The 15,496-nt window shown below is 41.1% G+C and overlaps 1 protein-coding gene across 1 annotated transcript in view; it reads right to left on the bottom strand.

Annotated features, from left to right (window-relative positions):
* ryr3 (ryanodine receptor 3) overlaps window positions 1-15,496 on the bottom strand; it is a 363,324-nt gene that overhangs the window by 65,155 nt on the left and 282,673 nt on the right. The window contains exons 61-65 of the mRNA XM_048600437.1: window positions 14,353-14,402; window positions 12,173-12,233; window positions 11,825-12,063; window positions 8,852-8,933; window positions 2,637-2,767 (exon numbers count right to left, since the gene is read on the bottom strand). Coding sequence (XP_048456394.1) covers window positions 2,637-2,767; window positions 8,852-8,933; window positions 11,825-12,063; window positions 12,173-12,233; window positions 14,353-14,402 — 563 coding nt within the window. The remainder of the gene's footprint in view (window positions 1-2,636; window positions 2,768-8,851; window positions 8,934-11,824; window positions 12,064-12,172; window positions 12,234-14,352; window positions 14,403-15,496) is intronic.

Genomic DNA, 15,496 nt, shown 5'->3' with positions numbered 1-15,496 from the left:
GCCCTCCACCTCCTCCAGAACTTCCAATTCCCCGGTCCCCAACACCTCATCTTTACCATGGACGTCCAGTCCCGATACACCTGCATTCCCCATACAGATGGCCTCAAGGCCCTCTGCTTCTTCCTGTCCCGCAGGCCCGACCAGTCCCCCTCCACTGACACCCTCATCCGCTTAGCCGAACTCGTCCTCACCCTCAACAACTTCTCTTTCAATTCCTCCCACTTCCTACAGACAAAGGGGGTGGCCATGGGTACCCGCATAGGCCCAAGCTATGCCTGCCTCTTTGTAGGTTACGTGGAACAATCCCTCTTCCGTACCTACACTGGCCCTAAAACCCACCTCTTCCTCCATTACATTGATGACTGTATCGGCGCCGCCTCGTGCTCCCACGAGGAGCTCGAACAGTTCATCCACTTCACCAACACCTTCCACCCCAAACTTAAATACCTCTCTAATACCTCTCTCCCCTTCCTGGACCTCTCTGTCTCCATCTCGGGCAACCACCTAGAAACCGATATTCATTTCAAGCCCACCGACTCCCACAGTTACCTAGAATACTCCTCCTCCCACCCACCTTCCTGCAAAAATGCTATCCCCTATTCCCAATTCCTTCGCCTCCGCTGCATCTGCTCCCAGGATGAGGCATTCCACTCCCGTACATCTCAGTTGTCCTCGTTTTTCAAGGACCGTAACTTTCCCACCTCAATGGTCGAGAACGCCCTCAACCGTGTCTCCCACATCTCCCGCAACTCATCCCTCACACGCCGTCCACGCGATAAAACTAAAAAAGAATCCCCCTCGTCCTCACGTACCACCCGACCAACCTCCGGATCCAATGCATCATCCTCCGACACTTACGCCATCTGCAATCCGACCCCACCACCAAAGACATCTTTCCGTCCCCACCCTTATCTGCTTTCCGGAGGGACCACTCTCTCCGTGACTCCCTTGTCCGCTCCACATTCCCCTCCAGCCCCACCACACCCGGCACTTTTCCCTGCAACCGCAGGAAGTGCTACACCTGCCCCCATACCTCCTCCCTCACCCCCATCCCAGGCCCCAAGAAGACTTTCCACATCAAGCAGATGTTCACCTGCACATCTGCCAATGTGGTATACTGCATCCGCTGTACCCGGTGTGGCTTCCTCTACATTGGGGAAACCAAGCGGAGGCTCGGGGACCGCTTTGCAGAACACCTACGCTCGGTTCTCAATAAACAACTGCACCTCCCAGTCGCGAACCATTTCAACTTCACCTCCCATTCCTCAGACAACATGTCCATCCTGGGCCTCCTGCAGTGCCACAACGATGCCACCCGAAGGTTGCAGGAACAGCAACTTATATTCCGCTTGGGAACCCTGCAGCCCAATGGGATCAACGTGGATTTCACAAGCTTCAAAATCTCCCCTCCCACTACCGCATCCCAAAACCATTCTAGCTTGTCCCCGCCTCCCTAACCTGTTCTTCCTCCCACCTATCCCCTCCTCCCACCTCAAGCCGCACCCCCATCTCCTACCTACTAACCTCATCCCGTTCCCTTGACCTGTCCATCCTCCCTGGACTTACCTATCCCCTCCCTAACTCCCAACCTACACTCACCTTTACTGGCTCCATCCCCGCCTCTTCGACGTGTTTGTTTCCTCTCCACCTATCCTCTCCTCTATCCATCTTCTATCCGCCTCCCACTCTCTCCCTATTTATTTCAGAACCCCCTTCCCCTCCCCCTTTTCTGATGGAGGGTCTAGGCCCAAAACGTCAGCCTTTCTGCTCCTATGATGCTGCTTGGCCTGCTGTGTTCATCCAGCCCTGCACCTTGTTGTCTCGGATTCTCCAGCATCTGCAGTTCCTACTATCTCTGACATTTCTCATGTCCACTTTCATGTATTTTCCTTGGAATCCTTGTTTCTCTATTGATCAAGAATCTATCCATCGCAGCCATAAACATACACAAGGCTCTGCACACCCCACCACCCCCCACTGCTCTCTGTGGCAAGGGGTTCCAAAGACTTTAACCCTCAGAGAAAAAAAAAATCCTTCTCATCTCAGTCTTAAATTTGCACTCTTTTATTCTGAGACTATACCCTCTAGTTCTAGACTCTCCCATGAGGAGAAACATCGTCTCAGTGTTTACCCTGTCAAGCCCCTTAAGAATCCTATATGTTTCAATGAGATCATCTCACATTTTTCTAAACTAAACTGCGTAGATTCCCAACATGTTTAGCTATTGCTCATAGGACAATCCTTCCATAATAGGGATCATCCTCGTGCGCCTTCTCTGAACTGCTTCCAATGAAATGTTATCTTTCCTTAAACAAGGGAACAATAACTGCTCACCGTACTCCAGAAATATTCTAACCAGCATCTTGTACAGTCGCAGTAAGACTTCCCTACTTTTATACTCCAACCCCTATTGAAATAAGGGTCAACATTCCATTAGCTTTCTTGGTTACCCGTTGTACCTGTTTGCTAGCTTTCTGTGTTTCATGCACAAGTACCTCAAGTCCCTTTGCGTTGCAGCTTTCTGCAGTTTTTCTCCAGCACAGGCTATTTAAAAACTAAACTGTATGAAACTTAATTTTTTTTTAAACAGTGTAATTAACAGCAAAGCGTCTTTTCTTCAAGACACTCATACATACTGATTCGTTCTCGAGGTGTTTTTGTATTGAAAACCGACTGTGTATTGTGTATGTTGATGGAAGGTTCCAGAAAAGCTACAGGCATGGCTGCTGCAAGTGTAGCGAGACACTCTCCAAGAACTGGCCGCTGTCTATGACATAAGACAGAAAAAGAAACAGTAAAACCATCTTGATGTCAAATAAAGGGAATACAATTAAAAGAATACATGGGTATTCCAGCATTTACAGTTATTACAGCTGAACACAAGACAGGGAGATCACAGTTCACAATATAATAACAAAAAGTTTGCAACTTGAATTGTAAACCCTATACAGGAACATTATAAAGCAAAGAGATAGCATCAGGGATAAGAGAAGCTACCTTCAGAAGCCATTATTGGACCAGAGAGGTTGAAGGAATGATTTGATATGGTTCATCAAGATTATGAAGAATTATGGTGGATAATTAGTGACATAGTATCTTTTTCTAGTAGTAGATAAGATAGTGGATTAAAGACGAACAGTAAAAAGAAGAGAGATTAGAAAAACAATTTTTTACACAGATGGTGGTTAACATGAATGAGATAGTTGCTTGACAGTGAGGAATGTTAAGCAGTAGGGGGAGCACACAGGCATCCAGAATTAGGCTTGGGTCTCGGTGGGTGCATTACTGGCATGGGCCTGACAAATGAAAAGAGCTGTTTGAATGCCATTTTATGATTTAAAAGAAAATATATAATTGGCACATTAGACAAATTACACCTGTCATCATTAACATTAACTCAAGAGTACCGAGTTTCATTGGTAGCTTTCAAATCAAGCCTGGTTTTGTAAAGAAAGGTAGTAACTTGTGTGGAGATATAATTTGGGTAGAAACATTACAATGCAGTTAATCCCAATGATGTTTCTGCCATAGAAGTTCCTATCCCAAATTCCTACTTTCCTAATGCAGGGAAGGTCTTTGTGCTCACAGCAAAAAGTCTCTTTTACAGCCGCTGTATATTTTGTAGCTTTACCACAACTCCTGTATAAAAATTGCAATCTGGTTTCCAAGGAAATGGTGAATAGAGATAAAACAGCAGTAAAATGGAAGAAGTTAAATATAACATGCTTTGAGATTTAGAGTCAGAATTTTTGCAGAGAGAAACAGGCCCTTTGGCTCACCATGTCCATGCCAATCATCAAACATTCTACTCTCCTTTTCTAGTACTTGGCCTGCAACCTTGTACTCTATGATGTTTCATGTATTTAAATAAATAGTTCTTAAATGTCTTGAGGGTTCCCACCCCCACCATTGTTTTAGGCAGTGAGTATTAAACTGCTACCACTCTGTCTTTCTCTGAAATCCCCTCTCAAGGCTCCTGCTCGTTATTTTGAAACTGTGCCCCCTCATTACTAACCCCTGTACTAAGTCGAAAGGTTTCTCCTGTCTACCTTGTCTTTGCCCTTCAGAATTTTGGATACCTCAATCAGTTTCACACTCAGCCTTCTCTGGCCCAAGGGAAACAATTCTAGCCTATCTGGTTTCTCTTCATAGCTGATTCACTCCAGCCCAAGCAACATTCTGGTAAACTTTTTGTGCACCCTCTGTAATATAGAAGTATTCTTCCTGTAGAGCGGTGACCAGAATGGCACACGGTATTCCTGCTGTGACCAAACAACTATTGTACACAGCTCCATCATAACCTCCTTGCTCTTGTATTCAATGCCTTGCCTAACAAAAGCAAGTATCCTATACGCTGTGTTAACTCCTTATCTACCTGTCCTGATGCCTTCAAGGATCTATAGGCTTCTTACCCTGTCTGCCATGCAGACATTGTCAAAGGCCTTAATGAAGCCCACGTAGTCTACAACCACAATGTGACTCTCGCCTACACACCAAATCACTTCCTTGAAAAATTCAAATTTGTTCGACGTGATCTCCCTCTGACAAAGCTATACTCACTATCCTTGACAAATCCTTACCTTTCCAAGTGGAAATTAATTCTGTTCCTCTGAATTTTTTTCCAATAGCTCCCCTGCTCAGTTGTTAGAGTCATTGGCCTGTACTTTATCCTGACCACCTTTCTTGTACCATATTTAGTGCCATTCAGTCCTCTGGCACCCTTTATGTGGTCAGAAAGGATTTGTAAGTTAATATCAGAGCCTCTGAAATCTCCTCCCTGGGAGGATCGTTACTGGACCTGGGGATTTATTCACTTTCAAACCTGCTAAAACAACTAATACATCTTCTCTCTCAATGCTAATTCATTCAAGTATATTACAAGAACCCTCTCTGATTTCTACGTCCACATCATGCTTTTCTACAGTAAATACAGATGCAAAGTATTCATTTAAAACTTCAGCTATGTCATTCAGCTAGAGACATAGATTGCCACTTTGGTCTCTAAACAGCCCTACTCTTTCCCTGTTTTGTTTTTACTTACGTACTTACAAAATGCCTTTGAATTTTCCATAATGTTACCCATCAGCATTATTTACGTTCCCTCTTGGTTCACCTATTTTGTATTTAAGCAACTCCCTGCACTTTTTGTACCCTTCTACAGTATCTACCTTTGGTATCCACCATAAGCTTCTTCTTTTTTCCTTAGCTAATCTTGTGCATACCTTAGCATCTAGGGTTCTCTGGACTTGGATGGTCTCAACACTCAACTTTACAGGAACGTGTTAGCCATGCCGTCTCACGATTAATCCTTTGAATGTCATCCACTGTTCTGATGTAGATTTTCCTGCAAGTAATTGCTCCCAGTTCACTTTGGCCATACCCTGTCTTAAAATTGGCCTTCTTCGATTCAGAACTTTCATTCCTGGCCCATCAATGACCTCATCATTAATTATCTTTAATCTTACAGAATTGTGGTCACTATCACCAAAATTCTGTCACCCTCGTATCTACAATTTGCTTGGCTTCATTTTCTAAAATTAGAGAAAAGTACTGCCTGCTCCCTTGTTAGACTTTCTATGTATTGGCTACGTCCTGGGCACATTTTAAGAATTCTACCCCCTCTAGGCCTGTTGCATTTTGTCTATTCCGGTCAATATTGGGGAGGATATTACCTTATTATTTTTACACTTCTGAGATTTGCCTACATACCTATCTTATTTTAATCTTGCCCTATATACTACATTTTCAGCAATGTAACTGCTCCCTTTAGTTTTAAATTCTATCCACATAGACTCTTTGAGGAACCTTCTAAATAATCATCTCCCCTCACTGCAGTAATTGATAGCTTGATCAATCCTACAACAGCACCTCTTCTATTACATCCCATCTCACCTATAGATTCTATACCCGAGCTGCCAGTCCTGTTCCTCTCTTAACCATGTCTCTGTAATAGCAATAATATCACATCCCCATGCTTTAATCAACACCTTCAACTGACCTGCCTTACACACAAGACATCTTGCATTAAAATTAATGCCATCCAGCCTTGCCATGCTCCCTTGAGCCTTTACTTGACTATTTTCACACTGCCTTTGCTCTTCCTCTTCAAAATACCCTGCAGCTATTTAGTGACATCCTTGACACCAGCCCAAAGGAGGCAACACACCATCCTGGAGTTATGTCTGTGGCTGCAGAAACGCCTGTCTATGACCACGACTACTGAATCGCGTACCACAATTGTTCTCCCTCCCTTTCTGCTCCCCTTGTGCAGTTAGACTCCGGCTGCACTCCCAGAGGAACCGTCATTCTCACCACTTCCAAAATCTGTTCTTGAGTGAGATGCATTCTGGGGCTTTCCTGACTACCTGCCTGCCACCCTTATTCTAACCCATGGTCATCTCTTCCCTCTCTGGCTGCACTTTCTTAAGCTTATTTACTAATAAAACCCTCCATGAACTGAGATAACTAATGGCCATCCATTTAGCAATTCCCTGTCTTCTCTGTTTAAAAAGTAAAACAAAAGGTAATGGTACAGTAAAGAAATTGACTGAGACCGATCATGATAAGTTACATAAATGGGAGATCTCTATTAAGAGCCGAGATGTTATGCCTATGGATGGAGTGTTTTTCTCAGGACCAAAGAAGGCCGAGGGTGAAGAATTTTGAAAGAATAGATGTAAGAAATATCTTATTGGGAGAATTCTAAATGTGCTCATAAAATCTAAGATAATTGCTAATGGATCTATGAAGAAATTCAGCAGATGCCTCTCCACTCAGAATTGTTAGATGTGGAACTTGCACCAAATGAAGCTATGGAGATGAATGGCGTGGATGTATTGGAGGGGAATATAGATAAATACATCAGGAAGAAGAAATGGAAGGATCTGCTAATAGAGTTAGATGAAGCAGCATAGGAGGCTTGCACAAAGCATAAATATAGCCACCAACCAGTTGGCTACTGGTTGTCTTACAGCAGATGGCAGGACTTTGCACTTCCTTTATTGATGCTAGGCAACAGGACCAGCATCCTTTGAGCATAGCTATGCCAATACTGTCAATGGCATAATGGCAGATGCACATTGTCTGACTTTACTGCTTGTCAATCTCTTTAACATCTACCATCAGGCATCATTCCAATCGGGAAATGTTGTACTTGCTGTAGTTGAATGATGATCCCCATTACTAATGTTGAATTAATTTTGTGGAACCCTTCTATATTGTGTCAGCTTATCTTATGGTAAGATTGGTGTTTGCTTTTAGTTCCATCTTGCTCATTCTGCCTATGTTATCAATGCCATGGTTAGGGGATTGATTTTGAGTATTGTTTTCTAAATTACATAGGCTGATGACAGCATGAGTACAAGCATAGACTAATTGGACAAAACGGCCTGTTTCTGTGCTGTAGATTCAATGCGATATAGAGAATGATGCCACAAAGAGAAGCCTTTGGCACCTGCATGCCCTCACTTAACTATCTGCAAGGGAAGGTTCGCTGCACTGCCTCTCAACAACAAGTTAGGAGTGCAAAGTTACGCCACTTCTTGCAAGGTTATCTGTAGTTAACTTGAACCATGTGGTAAGCAGGGTTGAGATCATCTCTTGCTTTTAACTTTCCAGGCATCATCTATAGTGTCAACTAGTACACTGTCCACAGCCACCAAATAGATACTGTTTCTTAGCCTCAGTCTTAGCAATAAATTCACCTCTTAGTGTGTTACTACTGTTATTCTGTCAAACAAGTGCAGAAGACACTAGTTCCACTGAACATCTGTTTTGACTCAACCAAGCACTTGTGATTTGTCAATATTGCATTACGTGGAAGCCAAGAGAGAGTTGGTGGTCTCCCTGCAGGAAGAGGTGTGTATGAACACAGTCAGCAGACAGAATTCCTCAATCAAATGATAGTTGGGATAATGGTAGAGTTTGAGGGCTAGCTCTGAAACCATCTGATTTCTCTAGTTTATTTGTTTTTATATCTTTATGTGGAATGCTGTGATGGCAGCAGATATTAACCTAGTCAGCACTTAATATCCGTGACAAATAGCCTGGCCGGAGAGGAGGTGTGTTGAATAGTTCAAAGTAATTGTGAACTGCTGAAGACGTGCTGATTTTAATAAAGTCTTCCTGCCTTACGATAATCTCACAACCTGCACTGGAGAAAAAAAACTTTAAGTAGAAGTTTACATGTACGAGGAAATGGTGAAGGAGTAGGATTTCAGAATAGGATACTGTAGATTTGCTGGGAGGAATTTATACTCTCATATAACATCAGTAAACAGGAATAGTCAATATATGTAAAATGGGACGTTTCATAAAATTTAACAAAGTACAATATGGTTTAAAAAAGGAAAGCTGTTACGCATTGATGGATTAACAATTAGGTAAAACCATTTGTCCTACACTGACACTATAGAGTCAAGCTGCACAGTTAGTGTAATAGTACTGCTTTGCAATCAACACTTCATTACAAAGGTACAATTAGAAAGGATGAAAAACACCTTAAATACAATAAGGTCATTGACCTGAATCACCAACTTTGTTTCTCCCTGCACAGCTACTTTTGGTAGGTCTTGTAAGCATTCTCTGAACCAGAGACTCTGGGCTCAATTGCATTCCTGGATGAGATGGCTATGGAAAGTAAGCATAATACTATTACTAAAATATGCTAAGAGTCTCTTTAAACCTTAGCATTCCTTTGCTGCCTTCAATGATAAGGTAATTGGGAAGATAGCGATTCTGGTGATTGGAGAATAATTTAGATTGAACTGGATCTAATTGAACATCCATTTGTAGAAGCTTTACATTTCATAATCCTAAATCTGATTTAAACCATATTTGGGGTTAGAATTACCTTTCAACATAGACATTCTTCCCAGTTCCCAAGGTGTACAAGCTGCACAGGATTCGATAACATGACACTTGAACATCATCCACTGCAAACAGAACAGATCTGAGTTTACATTCTCCAGCAAGCAATCTCTTATCACATTTAAAAGTGAAGAAAATTTTGATCAAATAACAAAACAAACCACAAGTTCAATACTGATCCAGCCATCCTGATTTCATAGCATATTCCATTTTAGTTACAGCTCTGAAGTATCATTGTCGGTCTCAGTTCGTGTGGTAACTGTACTCATCCTGTTTTCACTAACTCAATGCACTCATTATGTCAGGAACTAAAACAAAGAGAGGCTGCCTGTGCCTTCGTTGGTGAATAGAACTCTAAGATATTTTTGTTTACTGTCCAAGATAGTGCAGACCAAATGGAGCAGCTACAAAAATGCAGCACAAGAACAAAAAATATTGAAGACACTTGTAGCTGGCCAGGCAACATCCACGGGGATATCTATACAGATATCCGATGGATAAGCGTTTAAAACATGGACCCTTCTTCATTCCTGCCTGAGGTATAGTACTAGACAAACCTAGTACTTGAGCAATTTACTATGTACTTTGCCGCATCATATTATATTCCAATAGGATCATAGGAACATACACTTTTCTTTATGGACCAAATGTTTGGCTTCACCTGGGAGAAAAAGGAGCATGGCTGCTGTGGGGACCTTTTGCAACCACCACAAAACTTTTTGGATTTTTCTATCAGTGATGGCAATGAAAATGAAACCTGGCAATTTCTGTTCTGGGCATGCAATCCTCGCTACTACACTTTCCTCTATTTGTGCTCCATCTAGATTCCTAGGCAACAGTCATGAAAATATATTCTACAGATTTGAGGAATTTTCTAGCACAAAAGGAGGCCATCATGGGTTAGTGCTATAGGTGGTGGGATAGGAGAGGGAGCACTGTTAAAAGTCTATCCATTTCCTCCTATTTTCTTGGTTGTTGCTGATAGATGAGACATTTGTTAAAGACTTCCATCTGCCACTCGTCAGGACATAAATAAGAATCCCAAACTAGAAAGGGTGCTGATTTGTCTACATCTAGAAGAGATTCTGTGAATGGACAACACTTGCTGAACAATCCCAATTGCACCAACAGCTACTGTAATGACCATTTTAAGACAGTCATTTATGGAAATGACATGCATTTTTTTTCAGAGGTTCTTTCCCAGCTCATAAAAGGAATACATTCAAGAGTCTATAGCTCTGAGGCTGGAAAAACACAGCAGGTCAGACAGCATCAGAGGAACAGGAAAGTCAGTGGGTCAGTCCTGACGAAAGGTTTCAGTCTGAAACGTTGACTTTCCTGCTCTTCTGCTGCTGTCTGACCTGCTGGCTTTTCCAGCCTCAGGCCTATAGACTCTGGCTTCCAGCATCTGCAGTTCTTATCCCCAAGCCTTGTCCCTATACTAAATTACCAGGCAGTCGCCGGTTCCCTGTTGCTTTCTCTTTGGAAAGCCTTCAACCAATCACAGTCAACTTACCAACAAATCAACACTCTTTGCTCCTACAGTATACATTTTTGTGACTATTTAAAATTCAGCATTCTTGGATTTGTCATAATGAGTGAGCTTCAGTTTCTCATCTCTCATTTCAGCACTATTCAAGTTCTGTAGTGCAAAGTAACCTTTTTTTTAACATGGCCTTTCAACAAAACTATTTAAAAACTTAATTTCTAAGTGTTTAACCACCTCACTTCAACAAGTTCTCCTTTACCTATCTTTTTGGGAGGGTATTCCATGTTTAAGACCTTAATGTGTAAAAATAAATATGCATAACTTTTAATTTAAAACATTTTCATTATCTATTTTATCATGATTCTTTTTAATTTTAAATGCTTACAGATCGCTTCTTATAATGAAAGAGTTTTAGTTTTTCTAGTTCGTTTTCCCTCATGATATCTTGTGTCTTTCCATCTGTAGTCTTTGCATCTTTCCGAGAGGCTGCAGTCCAATTCGGAACACAAGGAGCCAAAATTTGTTGTAAAACCACATTCGTGTGAATGTTCGCTAATTATATGCATGCAAATCAGACAGCAACTTGCAGTGAGGAGGAAATAGCTAGTCAACTGCAAATCAATAAAACTTTCTGGATAATTCATCCATAGCTTCGTAAAATAGGATCTTGCCTTTAATCACGTCTGCAGTTTAATTAAACTGCTGCATGAAGCTGCAAAATTAAGTCTAAAAAAGCGCAAGTATTCTTTTAACAATATGACTATGATTATCAATTATGATTGTCAATTGATCTCTCTACTTCTGAAAGTGGACAATAAAATACGGAACCTCAATCTTTTAGAAAGTGATGCTGAAGAATTTAAAATGATTTACATTTGTGCTTACTTAATTTCTGTTTCTCTCTCTTTCTTAACCCAATCTTTCCTTCCTGTTTTATTCCCTTGAAAGTACCAGATTAGACTCTAATTCAACCACTTCTTCAGTACTTCCTCAAGTTATTTCTTAATTCTTAAATGTCATTAAGGAGATGTACTTCCTCAAGTTCTGATGAAACTTCTACTCTTTCTCTCTCCATTGAAGTTGGCTGAACTGCTCAGTCCTTTCAGCATTTCCTGTTTTCATTTCAGATCTCCAGTGTCTGCAGTATTTTACTATTATGGGGCTGCTGATCATATCATTCACCAAGATCCCAGATAATCAATGGTCCTTATTATGCTATTACCAGCTTCTGGAAACTTACAGAACAAAATACCTTTGAACTGAAGGGTGAAGGGAAAAGTCTAAGTAACCAGGTGCATCTTTTCCAGCAAATTCTGCTAAATTATTCAAGCCATAATCCATTTCAGATTTTGCCCACTACAGTTACAAATAAGGTAATGAGTCAGAGTAATGTGTTGAGTCAGAGTAAAGTGTTCATAGTCCAGACAATGATGAAGTTTATAGCAGTATTCAATTTTGATTACTCACAGATAATATCGACTCCAAATTGATGTTGACTAATGTGGTCAAAGATTGAAGTCAGCACAGGTAACAGAGCGACGGTTGTGTAATTGATGTTCTGGGTAACTCCCTTGAGTTGAGATCGTGAATGTGTGAACTTTCCGAGTTTCAGATTTTCTAGTGTTTTTTCCAGATCTTCTGCTGCATTTTCAAAGAAGGATCGGAGGCCAGCTTTCACCAGCTCTGATCCAGACTTCATAACAGTTCTAAAGGGCACAATTGTGGGAAATTGCATAACTCCAGCCAAAGGGTTCAACAACCATCATTCAAAATGATGAATACTGAAATGGCGACATAAAGAAGTGACAGAATTACCTTGGGTCCAGTGTCCGTGCCAAGATGTGTAAACAGTTTACCATTGTACCAGAGTCACTGCCTTTAGAGATGAGAAATGAAATACACGAGAACATCAATCCATTACAATGTTGAGTTATGCAAACATAATTAACGTTGATTAATTTATGTAAATAATGTTGATGCCATAGACAGCAAAGAGATATTCAACTGCAAAGGAACTGGGCACATAGTTGGGAGAGCAGCTGCACATTTCATCAAAGAAGGCATTAGAAAACCCCAGTCTGTGTTAGGTTTGGGTCTTATTCAAATGTCACTTAAGTGAGCTGTATTAGTTCATTATGTCTTGGATTTGTCTCCTCAGTGCTGCCTTGGAATAAGCGGAGGAGCTCACAACCCGAACAGCTCATCTCATGATCCCATTGGTAGGGTCGCAATTCATGGTTTAGGAACCCCAGAGTTAAAGTGCTACCCTAGTATAGCTTGCTGGATATTGCAGTACAGGAACTAGACCTGATACCGATCTGTCCAAGTCATATTGTTCCCAGGCAGGTCTGTCTGGAAAGTGTAATGCAAACAACACTTGCTGAATAGGTAGAAATGTTAAGTGAGTGGGCAAAACCTTGGCTGATGGAATACAATGTAGGAAAACATGAGATTATTCACTTTCAGAAGGGTGAAGCAACTAAATATTATTTAATTGGAGAAAGACTGCAGAAGGTTGCAGCAGAGAGAGATTTTAGGGGTTCTTATGCATGAATTACAACAAGCTAACATCCAAGTTCAGGAAATAATAGGGAAAGCAAATAGACTGTTAGCCTTTATTTCAAAGGGGCAGAAATATAAAAATAGGGAGATCTGGCAAAAATTGTACAGAGTACCAGTCAGACCACCGCTGAAATATTGTGAACAGGCTTGGTTCTCTAACTAAGAAAAACAAAGCAGTTGTATTCGAGGCAGCCCAATACAAATTTGTAGATGACATAAAACTAAGTGGAAATGTGTGTTGTGACAAAGATGTAAAGCGGCTTTAAAAGGATTTGCACAGACTTGGTGAGTGAACAAGAACATGGCAGATGAAAACGTAACGTAGAAAAAGTGTGAGGTTATGCACTTTGCCGGAGAAACAGATGTGCAGAGTATTTCTTATGAGAAGTTGGAAAGTGTACATGTACAAAGGGTGTCCTTGTCAATAACCTACTAAAGACTAACATGCTGGGGAAGCATGTTATTAGGAAGGCTAATAGAATGTAAGTCTTTATTACAAAAGGGTTTGAGTACAGGAGCAGTGAAGTCCTGTTTCAATTGTAGACAAGTTTGGTTAGACTGCAAATGGAGTACTGTGTGCAGTTTTGGTCTCCTTATCTCGGGAAAGATATTATTGCTATAGAGGGAGTATGACAAAGATTCACTAGACTTGTTTCTATGATGGTGGGACTGTCTTTTGAAGAGAAATTGGCAAACTGGGCCCATATTCTGTAGAGTTCCGAAGAATGAGAGGTGATCTAATTGAAACTTGCAAAACACTGAAAGGAAGAGACAGGTGGGTGAAGGTCAGATGTTTCCACTGGAAGGGGAGTCTAGAACCAGTACATACAATTTAAAAATAAATGAGATGCCAACTTAGGTCTGAGGTGTGGAGAATTATTTTTAACTCGGAAGGTTGAGAGTTTTTGGAATGCTCAACTACAGGGAGCTGCAGAAGCTCAGTCTTTGAGAATGTTTAAGGTAGACATTGATAGATTTCTGATTTCCAGTAGCACATGGGATTATGGGGATAGGGTGGGTAAAAGACATTATAGTGTTTGATTAACCTTGGTCAGGCTCAACAAGTTGAATGGCCTACTCCTGTTTCCTGTGCTAATACATATGAAAGATTGGATTGGAATGACAACTTCTTTTAAAAGTTTGCTTTAAAATTAAAATCATATTTAGTTTGCAAGAAATAAATTGATGATACTATATACCTTGTAGGCTTATTGAGGTGCCAGATTCAGATTCCATGGGCACATGGAATATAAATTAATATTACTGAAAGAATTTACCAATTTCGTAGTAGCTTTCCTGCCCTTCCCACCATCTCTACAGGCATTAAACCCACTACTAAATTCATGAGGTCTTTTCTTCAGGAATTTTGCACTTGATGCATTTGACATCCATTCAACAAGTAAAGAGATTAAGGAGGTGGGAAGACTGCTTACCGAAGAGAGAGATTCTATGTCTGACGAGAGCAGCAAGTTTGCAGAAAATACTAGAACAGAACAGCAAAGAAAAGAGAAACAAAAAGTAGAAAATTATATCAATACACCCATACTGAGATGTTAACAAAATCAACAAAAATTTTAGTGAATTAAAGTTTCAACCTGAGATATTTTTAACTTGAATCTCCATAAAGTTAATTTCGGAGTAATGATATTGAAGAAAACTTTAAATACATAAAGTTCCTTAAATTTGCTTTGTTCAAATGCCAGTTAAACTTCATTTTCTCCTCCTCACAAATCAATTTTAACTGTAGTCAATATTTTCTATGCTTGAAGACTATTTTATCATCTCACAGTATTTTTATTATTTGTTCATGGGATAAGAACTTCACAGGTTAGCCCAACATTTACTGCCCATTCCTAATTGCTTTTCAGATATTACAAGTGATCTGCAGTCTTGAACTGCTGTAGCTACAGTCCCAGGATTTTGACCCAAATTTGAAAGGGCGACAGTATAGTTTTCAATGAAGATGGTCAGTGGAGTGGAGGCAAATGTGCAGGCAACCAGGCAAAGGCAAAGTCCAGTTGGCTTACCCTCTTGTTGGTTCCCTCACCACCTGCCGCAGTTCCACTGTAGCAACCATCTCCTTTGGGCCTCAGCCATCTCAACCAGTAGCGGCACTACAGAGTTATTTTTGGTGATGGACTTTGAAGGTTGAGGGCGCCTAAGGCAATTCCCTTCTGAATGGGTACTACTGTTCTGCCACCTCTGCTTGGTCTGTCCTGCCAGTGTGATGGAACATATCAAGTGATGGCGGTGCCTGGTACATTGTCTGTATTGTTCGATTCCATGGGAATAACTACGTCAGCCAGCCCACTACTATCTTCTAAAGGGTAACTGGCAATATACAGTGGGTTAGCGAGCGATACCTACATCCCAAGAGTGAAATAAAAGAATAGTCTGCGGGAGAGCTCTCATAATTACGCTGGGTTTTCCTTCCACAGTTCTGACTCAGGAGTAATGGACACTTTCACTCTCACCCTTTAAAAACATTTCCAGAGGACACTTCCAATGCCCTGTCTCTCCTATATATCCTGGAGGCATCCATCTCTGATGGTGCAATTGAAAGCCAGCCTTGGGAAC

This window comes from Rhincodon typus, chromosome 8 (genome assembly GCF_021869965.1).
Source record: "Rhincodon typus isolate 14 chromosome 8, sRhiTyp1.1, whole genome shotgun sequence".
In the NCBI taxonomy this organism is placed as follows: domain Eukaryota; kingdom Metazoa; phylum Chordata; class Chondrichthyes; order Orectolobiformes; family Rhincodontidae; genus Rhincodon; species Rhincodon typus.
The sequence above is the reverse complement of the archived record's forward strand: the minus strand, read 5'-3'. Positions and strand labels throughout refer to the sequence as shown.